Source organism: Panulirus ornatus, chromosome 21, assembly GCF_036320965.1.
Source record: "Panulirus ornatus isolate Po-2019 chromosome 21, ASM3632096v1, whole genome shotgun sequence".
Classification (NCBI taxonomy): Eukaryota; Metazoa; Arthropoda; class Malacostraca; order Decapoda; family Palinuridae; genus Panulirus; species Panulirus ornatus.
The window spans coordinates 17069790-17085926 of record NC_092244.1 but is presented as its reverse complement, the minus strand read 5'-3'; the positions used below and the strand labels follow the sequence as shown (position 1 = coordinate 17085926).

General features: G+C 45.6%; 1 protein-coding gene across 1 annotated transcript in view; it reads right to left on the bottom strand.

Moving 5' to 3' along the window:
- Positions 1–16137, bottom strand: part of ct (homeobox protein, cut) — a 676428-nt gene that overhangs the window by 142726 nt on the left and 517565 nt on the right. The window contains 1 exon segment of the mRNA XM_071675796.1: positions 12870–12908. Coding sequence (XP_071531897.1) covers positions 12870–12908 — 39 coding nt within the window.

Sequence of the window (16137 nt, the reverse complement as noted above, 5' to 3'; positions counted from 1 at the left end):
CTACTTGCAAATTGTTCAGGTTCTCTGCTGGTGAAGCGAAGGTTCACCTGACCATTTCTGAGAAACGTCTTTTCTTTTTATTGCACGTGCCGAGGCTTGAATAGCCCCCCTTCCTATGTTAAGAAGCCGTATGGGATCATGTCTTGCTCCCTACCCGGTAAGCGAGACTCGATGAGCTGGACATCAAGCAGCAATAACTCCACACTTGGGGGATGGGGGGCACACTTCGGGAACCCCACATTACCAGAGGCATTAACGAAACATCGTCACTGTGGGAATGTGATATTTCTTCTCCTGCCTCATCTTCCCCTCCACCTACCCCCAGTTTTCCTTTTTTTCCTTTCATCTTGATTTCCTTTACTGCCTTTGATTGTCTTCACATTTCTTGAGCCCTCGACCTCCCCTCCCTCGTTTTCCCCCCCTCCCTCATTTACCAGTCTTGTCGACTGCAAATCTTCCTTCCACCCTCCCTTGCACCTTAAGTCTGCACCGTCTCCCTCTCATTCATTCTTAATCCCAGGCCAAAACAAACCCCCACTAAATCCGCATTGCAACACCGCTAATCCTGCCGGGCTATCCGTCCCTCTCAGCTGCCCTCTCCCTCCTCCTCTCCCTCCCGCCAGATTACTGTACAGACCCCCGCTACATAGACGGACCCCTGCTGTAAAACGCTCCTAATTACATGTAACGTGTTTTTATAAGAATTTTTACAGAATCGACGCACTCCATCATGTGCTCTGTCAGGACGTGGGGACACATGGGGCCCCAGTTTGGATATTAGTTGCATGGGGGACCAAAGAGCACAAAGTTTGCCTTATGAGTACAATGCGCACTTTTATAAGTATTTTGTACAGCCTTATGAATACATAGTGCAGCTTTGTACAATACTTAGTTCACCTTATGCTACATGGTGAGCCTTATGAATACATAGTGCGCATTATATACGTACATACTGAGCCTTATGAATACATAGTGCGCGTCATGTACATACTGAGCCTTATGAATACATAGTGCGCGTTATGTACATACTGAGCCTACATTGTGCGCGTTCTGTACATACTGAGCCTTATGAATACATTCTTGGTTGACAGTAAAAAGTGTGTTTTGCTGGTGCTATTTGTACCCATATTCTGACCCAGGTGAAAATAGCGTAATCCAGAGAGAGAGTACAATGGTTGAAGGGTAGACATTGTACTCTGGGTGTACATAGCCTGACGTGGGAGTACACAGCGTAGCACAGAAATGACACCAAAGTGTTGTGTGTTCACGTAAGAGCACGGAGCGAGCACCGTGAACCGTTGGAGGGGAAAGTATACGGTGATCTAGTGGAAACGTACATATTGTTCGATTAGAATATGGTATGAGTGAAGAGAGAGAGAGAGAGAGAGAGAGAGAGAGAGAGAGAGAGAGTACCCAAGTGTGGGACTTAAAACGTGCTTTGTGAAGTATATATACGAGTTCTTGCGAGGTGGTGAACTTTTCTTTTTTTTTAAGGGTGGGATGATGTTGATGTCTGGGTTAATGACATGATCAGTCCTCACGACTTCTGTGGCGCCTTTGAAACCAAGAGACACTTCCCCTGGCGTGCCACACAATGCCACCCTTCAACTCTCCCCCCCCCCTCCACCAAAGTGTGTGTACACACACACACACACACACACACACACACACACACACACACACACACACACACACACGTTACATATTTAACTCGTGAGATACACAAGTTATTTGTGCATATCTTGGCCCCTCTTGGATCTACACACGGTACATAGGCGAGGATTGTCAAACACCCGTTGAAGAAGTACGCTACACATGTTGAGCCTGACGATGCGTACCCTTGGGCACGATGGCGTGGCCTTTGACCCGAGCCTATAGGGTCAGGTCAAAAAAGTCGCACCATTTACATATTCAAGGGTCGTACCCTATTACCCTCGTGCTCAGACGTCGTACCCTTTTGTGCTCAAGGGTCGTATCCTCGTGCCACTCCTGTATAACCAAGGGTCGTACCCTGTTGCCCAAGGATCGTACCCTTGTGCTCGAGGATCGTGCTGAAGGGGTTAAGCAACAGAGCGAATCTCTGATTAATGATCGTCCTTCTGGGAAACACACGTCACTGGGGCTTCAAATGCGTGGATGCAATGACCACCCAGGAACGGCCGAGGGGCGAGTGGGATTTAAGTCGGGCAGCCCCTCTAGTGACCTTTGCTTCTTTTTTTTTCTCCTTCTTTGTCTCTGGTTAATGTCGACATCATATGGTGTTCGTAACCACACCGTCAGGCGAGATTATAGTATAGAGTTACCGTTGTTGTATCGGGTGGTGGTGGGGTACTCAAACGCTTCTTACAGCGACGTACTTTAAGGACTGTTTTGAAGATGAAGGCATGGGAAGGGATTCTCTGACGACAGCCTTCGTCTGGTGAGTCAGTCCGTCAGATTGAGATAGACGGGCACATTACATATGTTAACAGGTCAGTAGGTTTAGACAGATGTGCGAAGTAAACCTCCTATTGCGATAGATAGAATATTAGGGGATGTAGATGGGAAAGTAGGTGAGTACTGAATAGATGCGTTTTGTCGTGTGTCTGTGGCACGACAGTACGGCTACTTGAGCACGACGGTGCGACACTGAAGCACGACGGTGCGATACGCGAGCACGACGGTGTTACACTTGGGTGTGATGGCATGGGCTTTTGACCTGACCCCTCAAGGATCAGGTCAAAAGGCCAGGACATCATCTTACTTGAGAGTCCTACCGTCATGCCCAAGGAGCCTAAAGACCTGCCGAAGGGTCGTCGTGTCGTTCTTTAGAATCATAAAATCCGGAAGCCAACAGGATTAGCTTCAAGGTCTGTCGTGGATGACTGCGTCGTCACGTAGGCGTGCGACCAGCGTCCTCGACCAGTGTGGTCGAATGGAAGGTAAACAAGAGGGTTCTGCTGCTGGCGCCTATCACGGTAATGCTGCGTTTGGGCCAGTACCTTCTACGGGCCGTGAGCATCAACTTGAACTGTCATCTACTGTTGATGAATCGTGGTGCCAAGGCTGTTTAAGGGGGGGAAGGGAAGGAGGAGGAGGAGAGGCGGGCGATTGATTTATGTCTTTTTTTTCTTTCTTTCGTTGTTGAATATTTCCTAAAGAGGTTGTTTTCGAGGGCATGGAAAGAGTGGAATTGAAGACGAGGGTAACGGTTGGTATTGTAAAGTAGATGAGGAAGTGTGTGTGTGTGTGTGTGTGTGAGAGAGAGAGAGAGAGAGAGAGAGAGAGAGAGAGAGAGAGAGAGAGAGAGAGAGAGAGAGAGAGAGAGAGAGAGAGAGAGAGAGAGATAGAGAGAGAGAGAGAGAGAGAGAGAGAGAGAGAGAGAGAGAGAGAGAGAGAGAGAGAGAGAGAGAGAGAGAGCGACTGCATAAGAGTGTCTACGAGCTTTTTAAAAGGCGTGGCTTGCGTGTAAGCGCTCACCGCACGCGTTGCTTGATAAATTATAGTTTTCTTTTCTCTGCCGCTACGCCCATTACATGATTATAGATTCTGGGCTCATATTGAGATGACGTGCAACCAGATAACCAAGTTATCTTTCAAATGCTTCGCGAGATGTTCCATACACGTCTCTCATTTCTCCTGGTACCAGTACAATGAACACCCCGCCCTCCTTTCTTCCAGGACCCTCGTATGCCTGTGTTTGACACTGTATTGGTACATTCCAGGGATGTTCTTGCAGACTTACTATCTCTTTCATCCACTGGTGAGGGGTCTTGAGTTTATGGTATTGTCCTCTTATCCCTTCAGTGTGTGCGGCCATTGCGTCGATCATGAGAGCTAGGAAGTGATAGTTCATATGTTGAGTCCCTTCGATTTTGCTTTTGAAGTGCTTCTGAATCCTCTCTTAATTTGTTGATTTCCCTTTGGTTGGACGCTGACCTTACGACACACGAGCTGGTACCGTTCCTTATGGTGTCTCTTTGACAGAACAGCATCTTTGGTTCCGTCTCAATACTACTTTTGAATTCTTTTTTTTTTTTCAATCTAAAACTCGTTGAACTATCTTACCTTTGATGTTTTGTTTCACAACTTTATTTAGTAAAATTCTGTGGTTTATTTTGTCCTGTGCCTTAGCAAAATCGAGCAGAACATTGTCCATTAGATATCTTCCCAAGCACTAAAGTTTCTTATCGTTATTGTAATGTGCTAATCATATGGTTAGCTTTCTTTTTCCTGGTACAAAATGCGCGTTGACCTTCAATCATACAGTTGTATTTAATCAGATGTTCTGGTCTGCGTCCATTTGTCACGCAAACACATTCATTGCGTGTGAAGCCAAGCTAACATGGCCTATACTACTCAGACTTAAATCCGCCCACGTATGTTGGCGTTACATATGCCATGTTGTAATTGTCTTCTGTCTTGCCATTATCTAGACATTTGCCTCGTCAGTATCATCGTTGCTTTCGCTGTTGCTGTTACTCCCTTCTTTTGGGAAGAATTCCAGCACCCTTTAGATCATAACGGTAAGGGTGGGTTTGATGACGTGACCTTTGATCAGACTCGCAAGGAACGGGTCAGAGAATTAGTCCAACGTACTTGAGGGACATTGTGTCGTTTGGCCGACCGTTGTATGAGACTCTAAGCCCCGGAGCTTGATCATCTCTGACCTCGCCAATGGCTCGAGTGTATATCTGTGATTGCAATGTCATCATGTTGGTTGAGCAGGTCTTCTAATTCCCTCCTCGCTTTTCCAGTTCGGCACCAAATTCGTTTTGTTTCCGTTAACATCCTGCATGTTTACTCGGGGTCATTTCTTCACTTTTCCCACCCCCCACATTAAGAGGTCTGCTTGCTGATTTCTTTTTCCCCTTGTTCGGGAATGAGAATAAGAACACTGGTCTCCTGTCTCGATTTGTATGACTCTCTCTAGTCCTGCCAATGTCATACGCAAAGGTTTATCATGTTTCCCTCTTGTCTACAGATGAATGACTAATTAAGATTAATTCGCCTCATTCATCTGCTGATCCATAATCTTCTTCTTTGTGTATGTATCTTATTTGTTTTACTTATTTTTCTTTGGAGGGGGTGTCGGGGGGGGGGGGGGGGAGGTTATATGATAGCGAGTGTATTATGTTTATAGCTGAGATATTCACTACAGCTGATGCAGATTAATGGTGAGTTAGTATCTGTAGCCTTCTGACGTGCTACACACACACACACACACACACACACACACACACACGTGATACACATCCCTGTTTCATGTTATCTGTTCGAGACGTTTGAATTGTTGCAAGTTTGCTTCACGTTGCACTGTCCTCGGTGAACCAAGTTTCTGTTATGTGAGGACAGCGATGTTATCTTGAATGTGTCATTTGATGTAATTCACATTCTTCCCAACTTGTGGCATCCTCTGGCTTCTAGGGGTCTGAATTGGAGCGCCTTCATATAGATTTTTTTTTGGGGGGGAGAAGTGGTTTCACTCGCACTCCTAAGTCTTTCTGCTCCTACCGCATGAATCAATGGTTTTCTGATCTCTTCCTGTGTCACACAAACAGCCTCGTTAGGACCCAATGGTCTGTTGTTGTTCGACTGTAGTTGCAGTCAGTCGTCAGAATATCTTATACTATCTGAATGTAATCTTGTCACTAGTCTTATCGGTTGATTTCTTTTCATTCCCGTCATTTGGCTACTGATTCTTCGCCCGTTTTGCTTTTTCTTTCGTTTGACTCGTCAACATTTTCTCCATACATTTCTGTGTTCACTTGTTTCATTCTGTGTGTTCTCGTTGTAACTGTCCCCTTCTTTATCAGTTTTACCCTCTTTATCTGCACCATCTTTTCCTCCTTCTCTGCACATTCTGGAGACTGTGCGTGCCTTTGTACTTGGTGAACGTGCATTCGAGTGCCACATAAAAACACACCCACTGACCTCATCATACACCTCCTTTTCTTTGACAACCTTGTTTTTTTTTTTGGTAAACAATCTACACATTTTGTTTCTAGTGGTGTTACGTCGCAGTTTACCATGTACTACATTCTCAGTTCCGTCCACATATTAGCAGGAACATTTTCTTTGACGTCAGTGTATCGTATTCATCTCTTTTTTTATGTACAGCTGGAACGTGTGTTCTCTGTTCCATAGGTCTTTAGAATTGCTCGTTGGAGCCGTACCACCGCACTGAAATTGTATGTATTCAACGACCGTGGTGTGTAAACTATAACTGTAACTGTGTTCAACAGCGTATGTTAATCCCTTCCATCAGTCTCCTTGCAGTGCACGTTAATCTTGCACTTGCATAATCACACGCAGGATGTGATCACCACTGCATTCAGAGCTAATGTGTTATAAAACCACGACTTCAAAGGCGTACCTAAAACAGCGTCCTTCATAAACTATGTTTTACTGATCCACTGTCGGAGTCGACTGGCCCAGTAGGCTGGACTCGCACACATACACACACACAATTAAGAGTGAGGAGGAGAGAAGTACAGACAATGCCACATGAGCCGTTAGGATGTGACTTGTGAAACACGACCAGGTGGGACTCTTACAGTATCAACCACGCCCACATCTCTTCTGCATCAACCACGACGCAACGCGTAAACTACGAATTAAACCCGTAGCTCGATCGAGTAAACTTCAGTCACAGATTTGTACCACGTAAACCACGTACCATATAAACCAATTGCCACATAAACCGTCGTCCTCAAGGAGCTTTTTCTTTGTGTTTTCTCCATAAACCACAACCCTAGACTGTCGCACGAACCACTCACAAACCCGTACCACATCGACCACTAATACGATACGCCTATAGACCCTCCTCTGAAAGACCCCCCTAACCCCCTTGAAAATCTATCTATCACCCAGACGAATCCCACGTCGGAAACCACAGCAGGAGTGGCTCACTGTGCAAACTATTACGCCTATAAACCTTCATCCCCGTGACGTCATACGAGGTGCCAGTATATTACAGACTTCAGACGAAATTTCAGCCACGTGTTGTCCAGCTTCAGGCAAGAATGGACCCTGGAGCCGTGGCAGAAGGGAAGAGTTATTGCGACTGTTCTACGTACTGAATTTTATCGCTCCAAGATCCCAGTTCCCCCATAGACCATGTGTGTAGACCGTAGCTTAAGATCTCGGTCAGTCAAACGATAATTGTCATGACCCTTTTGCGAAATAAAGGAAATGATTAACCCCAAGTCCTGGCAACGTTACAGTGATCAAGGCTTATAACTACCCTCTCACGATCGTTCTGAATGAACGTAATGACCCGAAAGTAACGCTTTGGGAATCACTCTTCCTCTCCCCTCCCACCCAACCCACTCAAAAAGAAGGAAAAAAATCGCGTTAGTATCGCACCAGTTTCATTAAACACACAGTCTCGGGAATCGCTAGCACGGAACAAAGCGTAAATTTATATATATATATATATTTTTTCCCCCATCACAAACACAACACGTTTTCCTTGGGAGCCAACTTTTCCCCGTGAAGTATTTCTGACAGCCATTAAAAGTCTATCTGGGGGGGGGGGGGGGGGAGGGGGGGGGGGGACACACCCCCGGGAGGCTCTCGAGCCGATACCTTAGCGTAAATATATTGGACACCTCAATTTGTGTTCCGCGAACCACAGAATTAGCCAACTTTTAATAGATTTATTCCCATAGTTTCCCTGAAATATGTGTCATGGTTATTTGTGCCCATCTGGGATTCTTCCCCGGCGCGCGGGAGATATGACTGGCTCGCTCTTAGTGTGGGAATAATTAGCAAAAGTACAAGATATGCTGCCGGCCGCGTCCCATCGCGCCCCGATACCACTCGCCAGAATCGCCCAAGTTTGGCTGAAAAAATCAGCTTTTAACAACCAAATTGCCGGTCTCCGTATATCTGCCTCAGGTCTGTAGGGGTGGGTACAGGTTGTCTGTGTGTGTGTGTGTGTGTGTGTGTGTGTGTGTGTGTGTGTGTGTGTGGAAGAGGGGGTGGTGGTGGGGGGGGGAGATATAGAGAGAGACTTCAAGAGAGGGTGGGGTGGGGTGGATGAGGGGGGGGGGGAAAGAACAACCGGTGCTAGCGGAGAGAGAGAGAGAGAGAGAGAGAGAGAGAGAGAGAGAGAGAGAGAGAGAGAGAGAGAGAGAGAGAGAGAGAGAGAGGCTCCAACCTGGAGGTCGAGGAGACTGCGAGATATGGTACGGTTAGAGGAGGTGAACTTGGGGTTAGGTGTGGGACAGAGAGATTGAAAGGGAGAGAGAAGGAGGCTGGGTTGGGAGGAAGAGGGGTGACAGGGGAGGTGGAGAAGTTTGGAGAATAGGGAGAGAGAGAGAGAAAGGGAGGGGGTAGGGGGAAGAAGGAGGCTATGGAGATCGTCTGTGGGAGAGGGGGGACGAAGGAGGAAGAGGAGGGGTTCGACACAACATAATCGCAATCAAGTATTCCAGAGTGACTCAAATTATAAATGATAATGAATTGCAATCAGGATTATAATCGAAGTGTTGGAAGAGGGGGGGAAAAACACTCGAATCTTTATATTCTGATGAGGGCGACCGGGAGCCTTGTTTGTTTATTTAAATATCTCCCTCTTTATGGGCGTAGAAGCCAAATTTATAATACTCTTCTAATTCCTAATGAAGACATTTATAAGACTGGTAGAATTTTACGTAATTCCACGTAGGTGAATTCAGTCTACACCGCCATCCTGCCAGACGTAAATGAGAATATAGAAAGTATGAAAGTATTACACGATTTTACTGATGGCAGAAACAGAAAGAGACGAGCAGTGTGTTGGGGTAATGATATACGCTGGGATTGATGATAACCCCGTGTTTGGGGCGAAAAGGGAGACAAGAGGTCACACAGCCTCACCAGTGTTATCTTGGCCCACAAGAGCCGCCAGGACCTCAATGAAGCAAGTACGATTATTGACCTCCATCATCTCCCCCAACACACTCACTCGCACACACACACACACACACAACTGACCAGTGGGCTAACCTACTGGCCCACACCCCAGCTGACGACGCCTCTGTTGCAGGTCCACGTCAGCTGACGCCCCTCGAAAAGATAAATTTGCCATGACTCGAATTATATAGCTTTTTTTTTCTTCTCCCAGCTCACATCAAGTGGGATGAAAGGTTTTCTTTCAATCTCCTTATCTAATGTAGAGATAGAGAGATAGTCATGGTTGAGAGAGAGAGAGAGAGAGAGAGAGAGAGAGAGAGAGAGAGAGAGAGAGAGAGAGAGAGAGAGAGAGAGACTCTCTCACTCCTCTCGAATTCCGAGATGCAACGGGAGTCGTGAAGAAATCCACACAGATCCACGCCGGAACCACACACTTCACCAAGCGGAGGCCCAGATATCCAGCAGAGGGCCGCAGTGTTTCAGGTCCAGTGGTAAGTCTGGCGAGCCACAAGAGCGAGACTAATTCTCTGGGAAGTTGAGAAGATCCACAAGAGACCGCGATCCTCTACGAGCAGGTGCTGATCCACCAGGCCGCCACGATACTCTTCAAGAAAACCAGCACATCCCCAGAGTGATGCGAGGTCTCTCTCTCTCTCTCTCTCTCTCTCTCTCTCTCTCTCTCTCTCTCTCTCTCTCTCTCTCTCTCTCTCTCCACACCAAGAGATCCACCAAAGCGTCAACTCCACCCGAAGCATGGCTATCCACCAGTGAGGAAACGGATCCACCAGAACGCAACAGATCCACCAAGTAGCGAGACCTATCCACTGAAAACGACCGGATCATCATCCACCGCAGGCTGGGAGAATCCACCCGGAGACCTACTGTCATCCACCGAAAAAAAAAAAAAAAGGGCGTATGGCCCTCTCCACCCTGACTTCGAGCCTGGATCTTCCCCACCGGTTCAACTGAATAGGAAAGATCGCTTCACTCAGCCATATTGTAGGCCATATTATACTGTCAAATATGAAAATCTTTACTCGACTGACCCAGTGATATTTTGAACGACGCCTTCAAAAGGCGAGGCTTGTAAGATGTGCGTCCGACTTTACAAGATATGAGGGAAATGGTATTCAGATTGGCATGGAGCCGGGATTGGAATGATATTACGATTGGGGAGTGATGCTCTCGGGGGGGGGGGGGATGAGTTGTATTCACGTTGGCGTGGAGGTTGGGATTGGAATGATATCACGACTGGGGAGGACGCTGGTACCGGAAACATGCATACCGGATTTTGGGTATCACGTTTGGAGATGTTTTCCCGGTTGAATAACGGTATTACAAAATGCTACTGAGGGGTGGAGCGATCTCGGAACCAATGTGGCGCTAAAAGTGGCATCAGTATAATGTTGGAATATCAATACACCAGGATGATGATAACCGGATAGGGATGATGGTAGTTGTAGAATCGTGACAACACTTGGGTGATTCTGAGATTAGGATATCGGGGTAACTAGGACGGTACTGGATGATACACCAGGTCTAGAATATGAAACTAGAATGATTCTGAGATGCCATGGGTCATACGAAGATGAGGCTGACAGTGAGGGTCGAATGGCAAGTCTCGGGCGTGTCAAAGATTCGGAGACATTGATGTAGGAAGATAAGTGAGAATGGAGAGTGCTTGCTTGTGTGTGTGTGTGTGTGTGTGTGTGTGTGTGTGTGTGTGTGTGTGTGTGTTTGGAGATGATACGCAGAATGCAGTGTCATCATTGAACGGGGTATTGCTTTCCTTTTAATATCCTGTCTTAGTTTGCTTCGCTCTATCGAGTTGGATATTCTCCCTCGCTCTGCGGCGTCTCATATCTGGGAGGGCCCAGTATTTTCCTTTCGAACCCCCCTCCCCCCTCCTCCTGTTATTTAAGTAATATAGAAGCGGTTTCATATGTCTGGGTACATGGAATGGAAAGGAAAGCCCCTGTTGAAGGCTGTTCGTGAGGTACGATTGGGCTGGGGTGGGGGGATCTGTATGGGTTGCGATAGCAAATTGGTGTCATTAACATATGTTGTACCCAAAGAAGTCCACATTTTAATTGGATGTATGTTGTGTGGTGCGGGGTCAGAAACGACATGAGGTTATATGCTGTTATGGCTTACATTCTATATATGTACACGTACGTGAAAAGCTCTTATGGAGAATTGCCACAAAGCATTGTTTTACTAATTTCCTCGCATCTATATTGTTAAGGTGAATCATCAGTTCGCTACAAGCTAAAATGCCCCCTAAATCTAACTGTTATTAAGGTCGGAACGCCGTAACGCATGCCATGCGTCACCCAGTTCCATAAGGACCACATTTCCTGGTTGTATACACTAACGATGAACCATATGCTCTCTTATTTTATTAACCATTATATCCAATTACTGACTAACCAGATGCCAACATTTCAAACTAAATAACACACAAAGAATATTCACAAGTTGTGACTTATCGGGGCCGCGTTTTGGACACGGTTATGACGTCAACGTCTCAAATAAAACCCGGAGTTTTGGCGCGTCAAAATGAAAACAGAAATCAGCTGATGTGAAAGTTACGAGGCGGGAAGACATTACGAGTCGGCATGCACGTATACAGCGCTGGCCCACCGGGTGGGGGAGGGATATCGTGATATGGTACTGATATTGTGATGGATTTATGAGTTTGCATGAACGTTAATAACACTTGGCTGGCTGATGGTTAGACGAACGGTCAGTTGAGACCTGTCGCCAGATGGCAGCAACGACCAGGGTTGCCAACCTCGCCGGCCTCCAACCATTTTATATCTATATATGTACATATGACCAGGAAGAGAGAGAGATGATATGTGTAACCTAACACTCTTTTTTGTTATTACTTTAATAACACCTTTATATTTATGTATCTCATGTATATACACATATGTACAGATTTTTGTTTAATATTGTAATTATCAGTCACAAACGCGTTATTCCACGCGCTCGCTGCTCCCTCCCCCGAAGCTACAGGTTGGTAGCCCTGGCTGGCCCGGACAATGATTGTCGATGGCGTAAAATTTAATGAAGCGAGATTGTTGTGGATTTACTCTTTTACACCACGTGCTTAATTTAGAAGCACTACATAACCCACAGTAATGGTTTTGAATGTCACACTGGCATAGGCTTGCCCTATCCCTCTCTCTTGATAGAACTAAAGATGACAACTATGTTAACTGGGTAGCACTACGTTGAAAGATTGGCCAATCACAGGAGCGGTTAGTAAGAGCAGCACACAGTACATTACAGCCTTTTAGTCCAGTCACACGTCATATGTAACAGATACGGTCAACCTCCTGAATTCATCATATACATTTTCACTCGACTTTCTTGTTTTTTTGTTTATTAGATAAAATTAAGAAAAAAAAAAAAGCTTCCCGGTCAATATAACCGATACTGAATGATGACTATGACTTCTTTTGAGTGAAAAATTTATTTCTCGAGAGCGAATCACTTGAGGTTTGACGGTATAGTTTACATTGAGGAGCATGAAGCCAAGTGAGGTATATACATGGGGTGTCTCCGCTGTCCGGACTCATGAGTAGAATTGACCGTTTTTTATACCTCGAGTTCAACAGATGTTCAAATTGTGAATGTGAGCCCCGCACACTCATGAGTATATATATATATATATATATATATATATATATATATATATATATATATATATATATATATATATATATTTCATATATATATACATATATATATATTTCATATATATATATATATAAATACATATATATATTTCATATATATATATATATAAATACATATATATTTCATATATATATATATATATATATATATATATATATATATATATATACACCCGTTCATGACGTGGAGTTTTGAACATCAGTTGACCTGAAGGTTGACGAGTGAATTTTGCCAATGAGTTCGGAATTCTGAGACACCTATATACATGGGGAGGTACTAACCATTAGGCATCAGGCAAGATTCGGGTTTCCTACGGCAGGCTGCAACAAGAACAATGCTCACTGTATTAGGGTACCCGGAAGGACTGTGGTGATAAGTACAATGCAACGTATGATTTCCTCCATGTTGGATGGAGGATGATATACTTAAATGAGTGCAGTGTTTACGTATGATTTCCCCCATGTTGGAGGATGAGTACTTAAGTGAGTACAGTGTTTACGTACATGATTTCCCCCCATCTTACTTTTTTTGGGGGGGAATGAATACTTAAATGAGTTTGTGATACAATTGAATGTTGGTCTTATAGTGATTCACTCATAGATATCTCTTTTTATATGTATATGTTTATAACATTGAATAGCCTTATTATGAAAATTTGAGGATAGTTTTGAAACTGCTAATTGATAATCATGACAATCATTTGCAATTCAGATTTTTGGAGAATGATAACGTACCGTGACCCATGTAATGAGGTGAATGATGCTGTGATATGTTCATAATTCAATAAATAACGAATAACATAGTATCATAATATAACATTTGCTCAGAAGAATAGCCTTACAATACTTTATAATAATCACCTCCAGAATGGTGGTTCAAAGTAAATGAATAGATAGATAACTCTGTAAAACTGTGGCAAGCCAAGTCTTCTCCAGTGCTGGAGGATGAGGGATGACCTCACAGATACTTGTAGCGTCAATTGAGTGGAGGGAGATGAGAGTATAAGCCATGCTAAATACATGTTAGATCTGCCACGCAGGCGGCCAGCAGGAATGAGGGCGCAGAGCTTCACCCTCAAGGGGAAGAAACACGAAGGGCGCACGCACCACACCCCTGAGGGGCACTGACATCATCATCAAGGGCGCACGTACCTCATCCCTGAGGGGCACCGACATTAAGGGCGCACGCACCTCACCCATGAGGGGCGCTGACATTAAGGGCGCACGCACCTCACCCCTGAGGGGCACCAACAGCAAGGGCACACACAGCTCACCCTGCGGGACACCAGCAGCGTGCTTACATAACACAGTCATCTACGAGACTAATGAACCTTCTTTTTTTTCCCCCTCTCCCTGGTGAAGCACTCAATCATGTTTATTGATCTATGTATCTTCATAATGCTTATGATGAAAGTGTCCCCCTAACGATCAAAGTGTTTCCGTAATGATTATTCACCGGCAGTGCATGACCAGCTACCATAAGCCATCTCCCGGGGAAGGGGTTGCGCGGGAGAGAGAGAGGGGAAAAAAAAAGATAGAAGGTTAATTTTCTCAACGAGAGATTAAAACATTTCTTGATCTTACCCGGTTCGTCTTCAAACAATTTCTCGGCTAATTAACGTCGCCTCCGTCACACGAAAATTACCGGAGACTTCGCTGAAGTTGTTAACACGGTACTAAAATTATCTAAAATTCGGTTTGAAGTTATGCAGAACCTGAACCGGCCTGGGATATATTATGCATATAACTTGGAGCAGTGGATTAACCCCCTTTTGGCTCTTCAACACCGCTCCTGCGGCTGTGAACCGGATTAGCTTAATCAGTCCCTATCGCCAGATACATCATCACCTGCATGCTGTATCTGGGCATTGTATTTTCCAGTCGTGCTCGCTCACATGCAGTTTAGTCATGAGGAAAAAAAAATGAGGCAGACCGGAGATGGGGAGCGCATTATACCTGGACCCCTGTAAGTATTTTACGCATCTTGAAGATGAATTTCAGATTAACACATGTCTGATCGTGATGTGTAAGCAGGCCGGCGTGCACACGCATGCAAGCGTTTGCACACACACACACACACACACACACACACACACACAGTAGCCGACTGAGGGCAAACCATTTAAATATTGACACTGGAAGTCGAGAAAAAGGTATCGGATGGTCTACCGAACACATTCCCTTTGTCCTCCTCGGATTTACCGAGTGATCTCATTGGCTTCACAAGACTACAGTTTTAACATTTTCCTTTTCTCTCCGCGCTGGAAGAATTTCAGACGTTACCAGACCAGACTAGACCAGACCAGACCAGCTGGTGCTGTTCTTGTTACCTCTCTTCCTCCTCCTTCCTTCCTTCCTTTCCCTTCCCCCTGCCGCCTTTGGATTTAGTCCCCCTCTCTCTGTGTGCGTGTAGGGACAGCGTCAGTCCTGTGGGATACGAGTTCGACTCCAGAGTTCGACTCCAGAGTTCGATTCCCGAGTTCATTCTTGTGTTCGTCACCGATACGTATGTGATCCGTGCGTGCTCTTGGCGAGGTGTGGACCACTCGTCTCGACTGTGAACCATTCTTTGAGGGCGATGGGTCTACCTCTGCGTTTGGATGGCGTGACCTGTGACCCGACCCTTCAGGGTCGAGTTAAGGGCCAGGTCATCTTTACCCAAGGGTCGTCGCACCCTTCGTGCTCAAGGGTCATACTGATGCTCTCGGGGGTTGTAGGGTCGCGATTAAGGATCATACTGTTGTACACAAAGGATCGAATCCTTGTCTTCATGGGCCGTACTTTTTTTTGTACTTAGAGGATCGAATCCTTGTGCTCAAGGGTCGTACTTTCGTGGTTTAAGGATCGAGTCTTCATGCTCAGGAGTCGTACTGTTGTCCCTCAAGGATCGAATCCTTGTGCTCAAGGTTCACATTACTATGCATAAAGGATCAGACACCTTGGTGCTCAGTGCTCGAGGGGTTAAGGCCACGTTAATAAAGCCACTTATGGTTTTTCCTGGCAATATTCATCCATCTTTTAATGTTTCCTGAATATACAGCAGAGGGACAAGAAAACAGATGGGGGGGAATGGTCTGTTGAGTCGCTGTTCTCTCTTGTATATAACCGTTTGTTAGTAGACTTTGCGTGGATAGATAGTATTATCCATGACACCAAGAGAATGGAAGTGAGCGGATGTGGCCTTTCTTCGTCTGTTCTTGGGGCTACCTCGCTAACGCGGGTACGACGGTACGATCCCTTAAGCACAACACTACGATCCCTGGGCACAACGGTACGATCCCTTAAGCACGACGGTACGATCACTGAGCACAACGGTACGATCCTGAGCACGACGGTACGACACCATCGCGAATGTATGAGACTTAGGTATGGTGGTTGGTCAAGTCAAGCGACCTCTCCATCATACCCAAGGAACGTACTGTCGTGCTCAATGGTCGTGCTGTTGTGCTTAATGGTCGTGCCGTCGTGCTCCAGAGGATAGAGAAGCAAAGATCGTCTGAAATGTTCATTCAGACATAGTCTGGATTTTGAACCACACACACACACACAC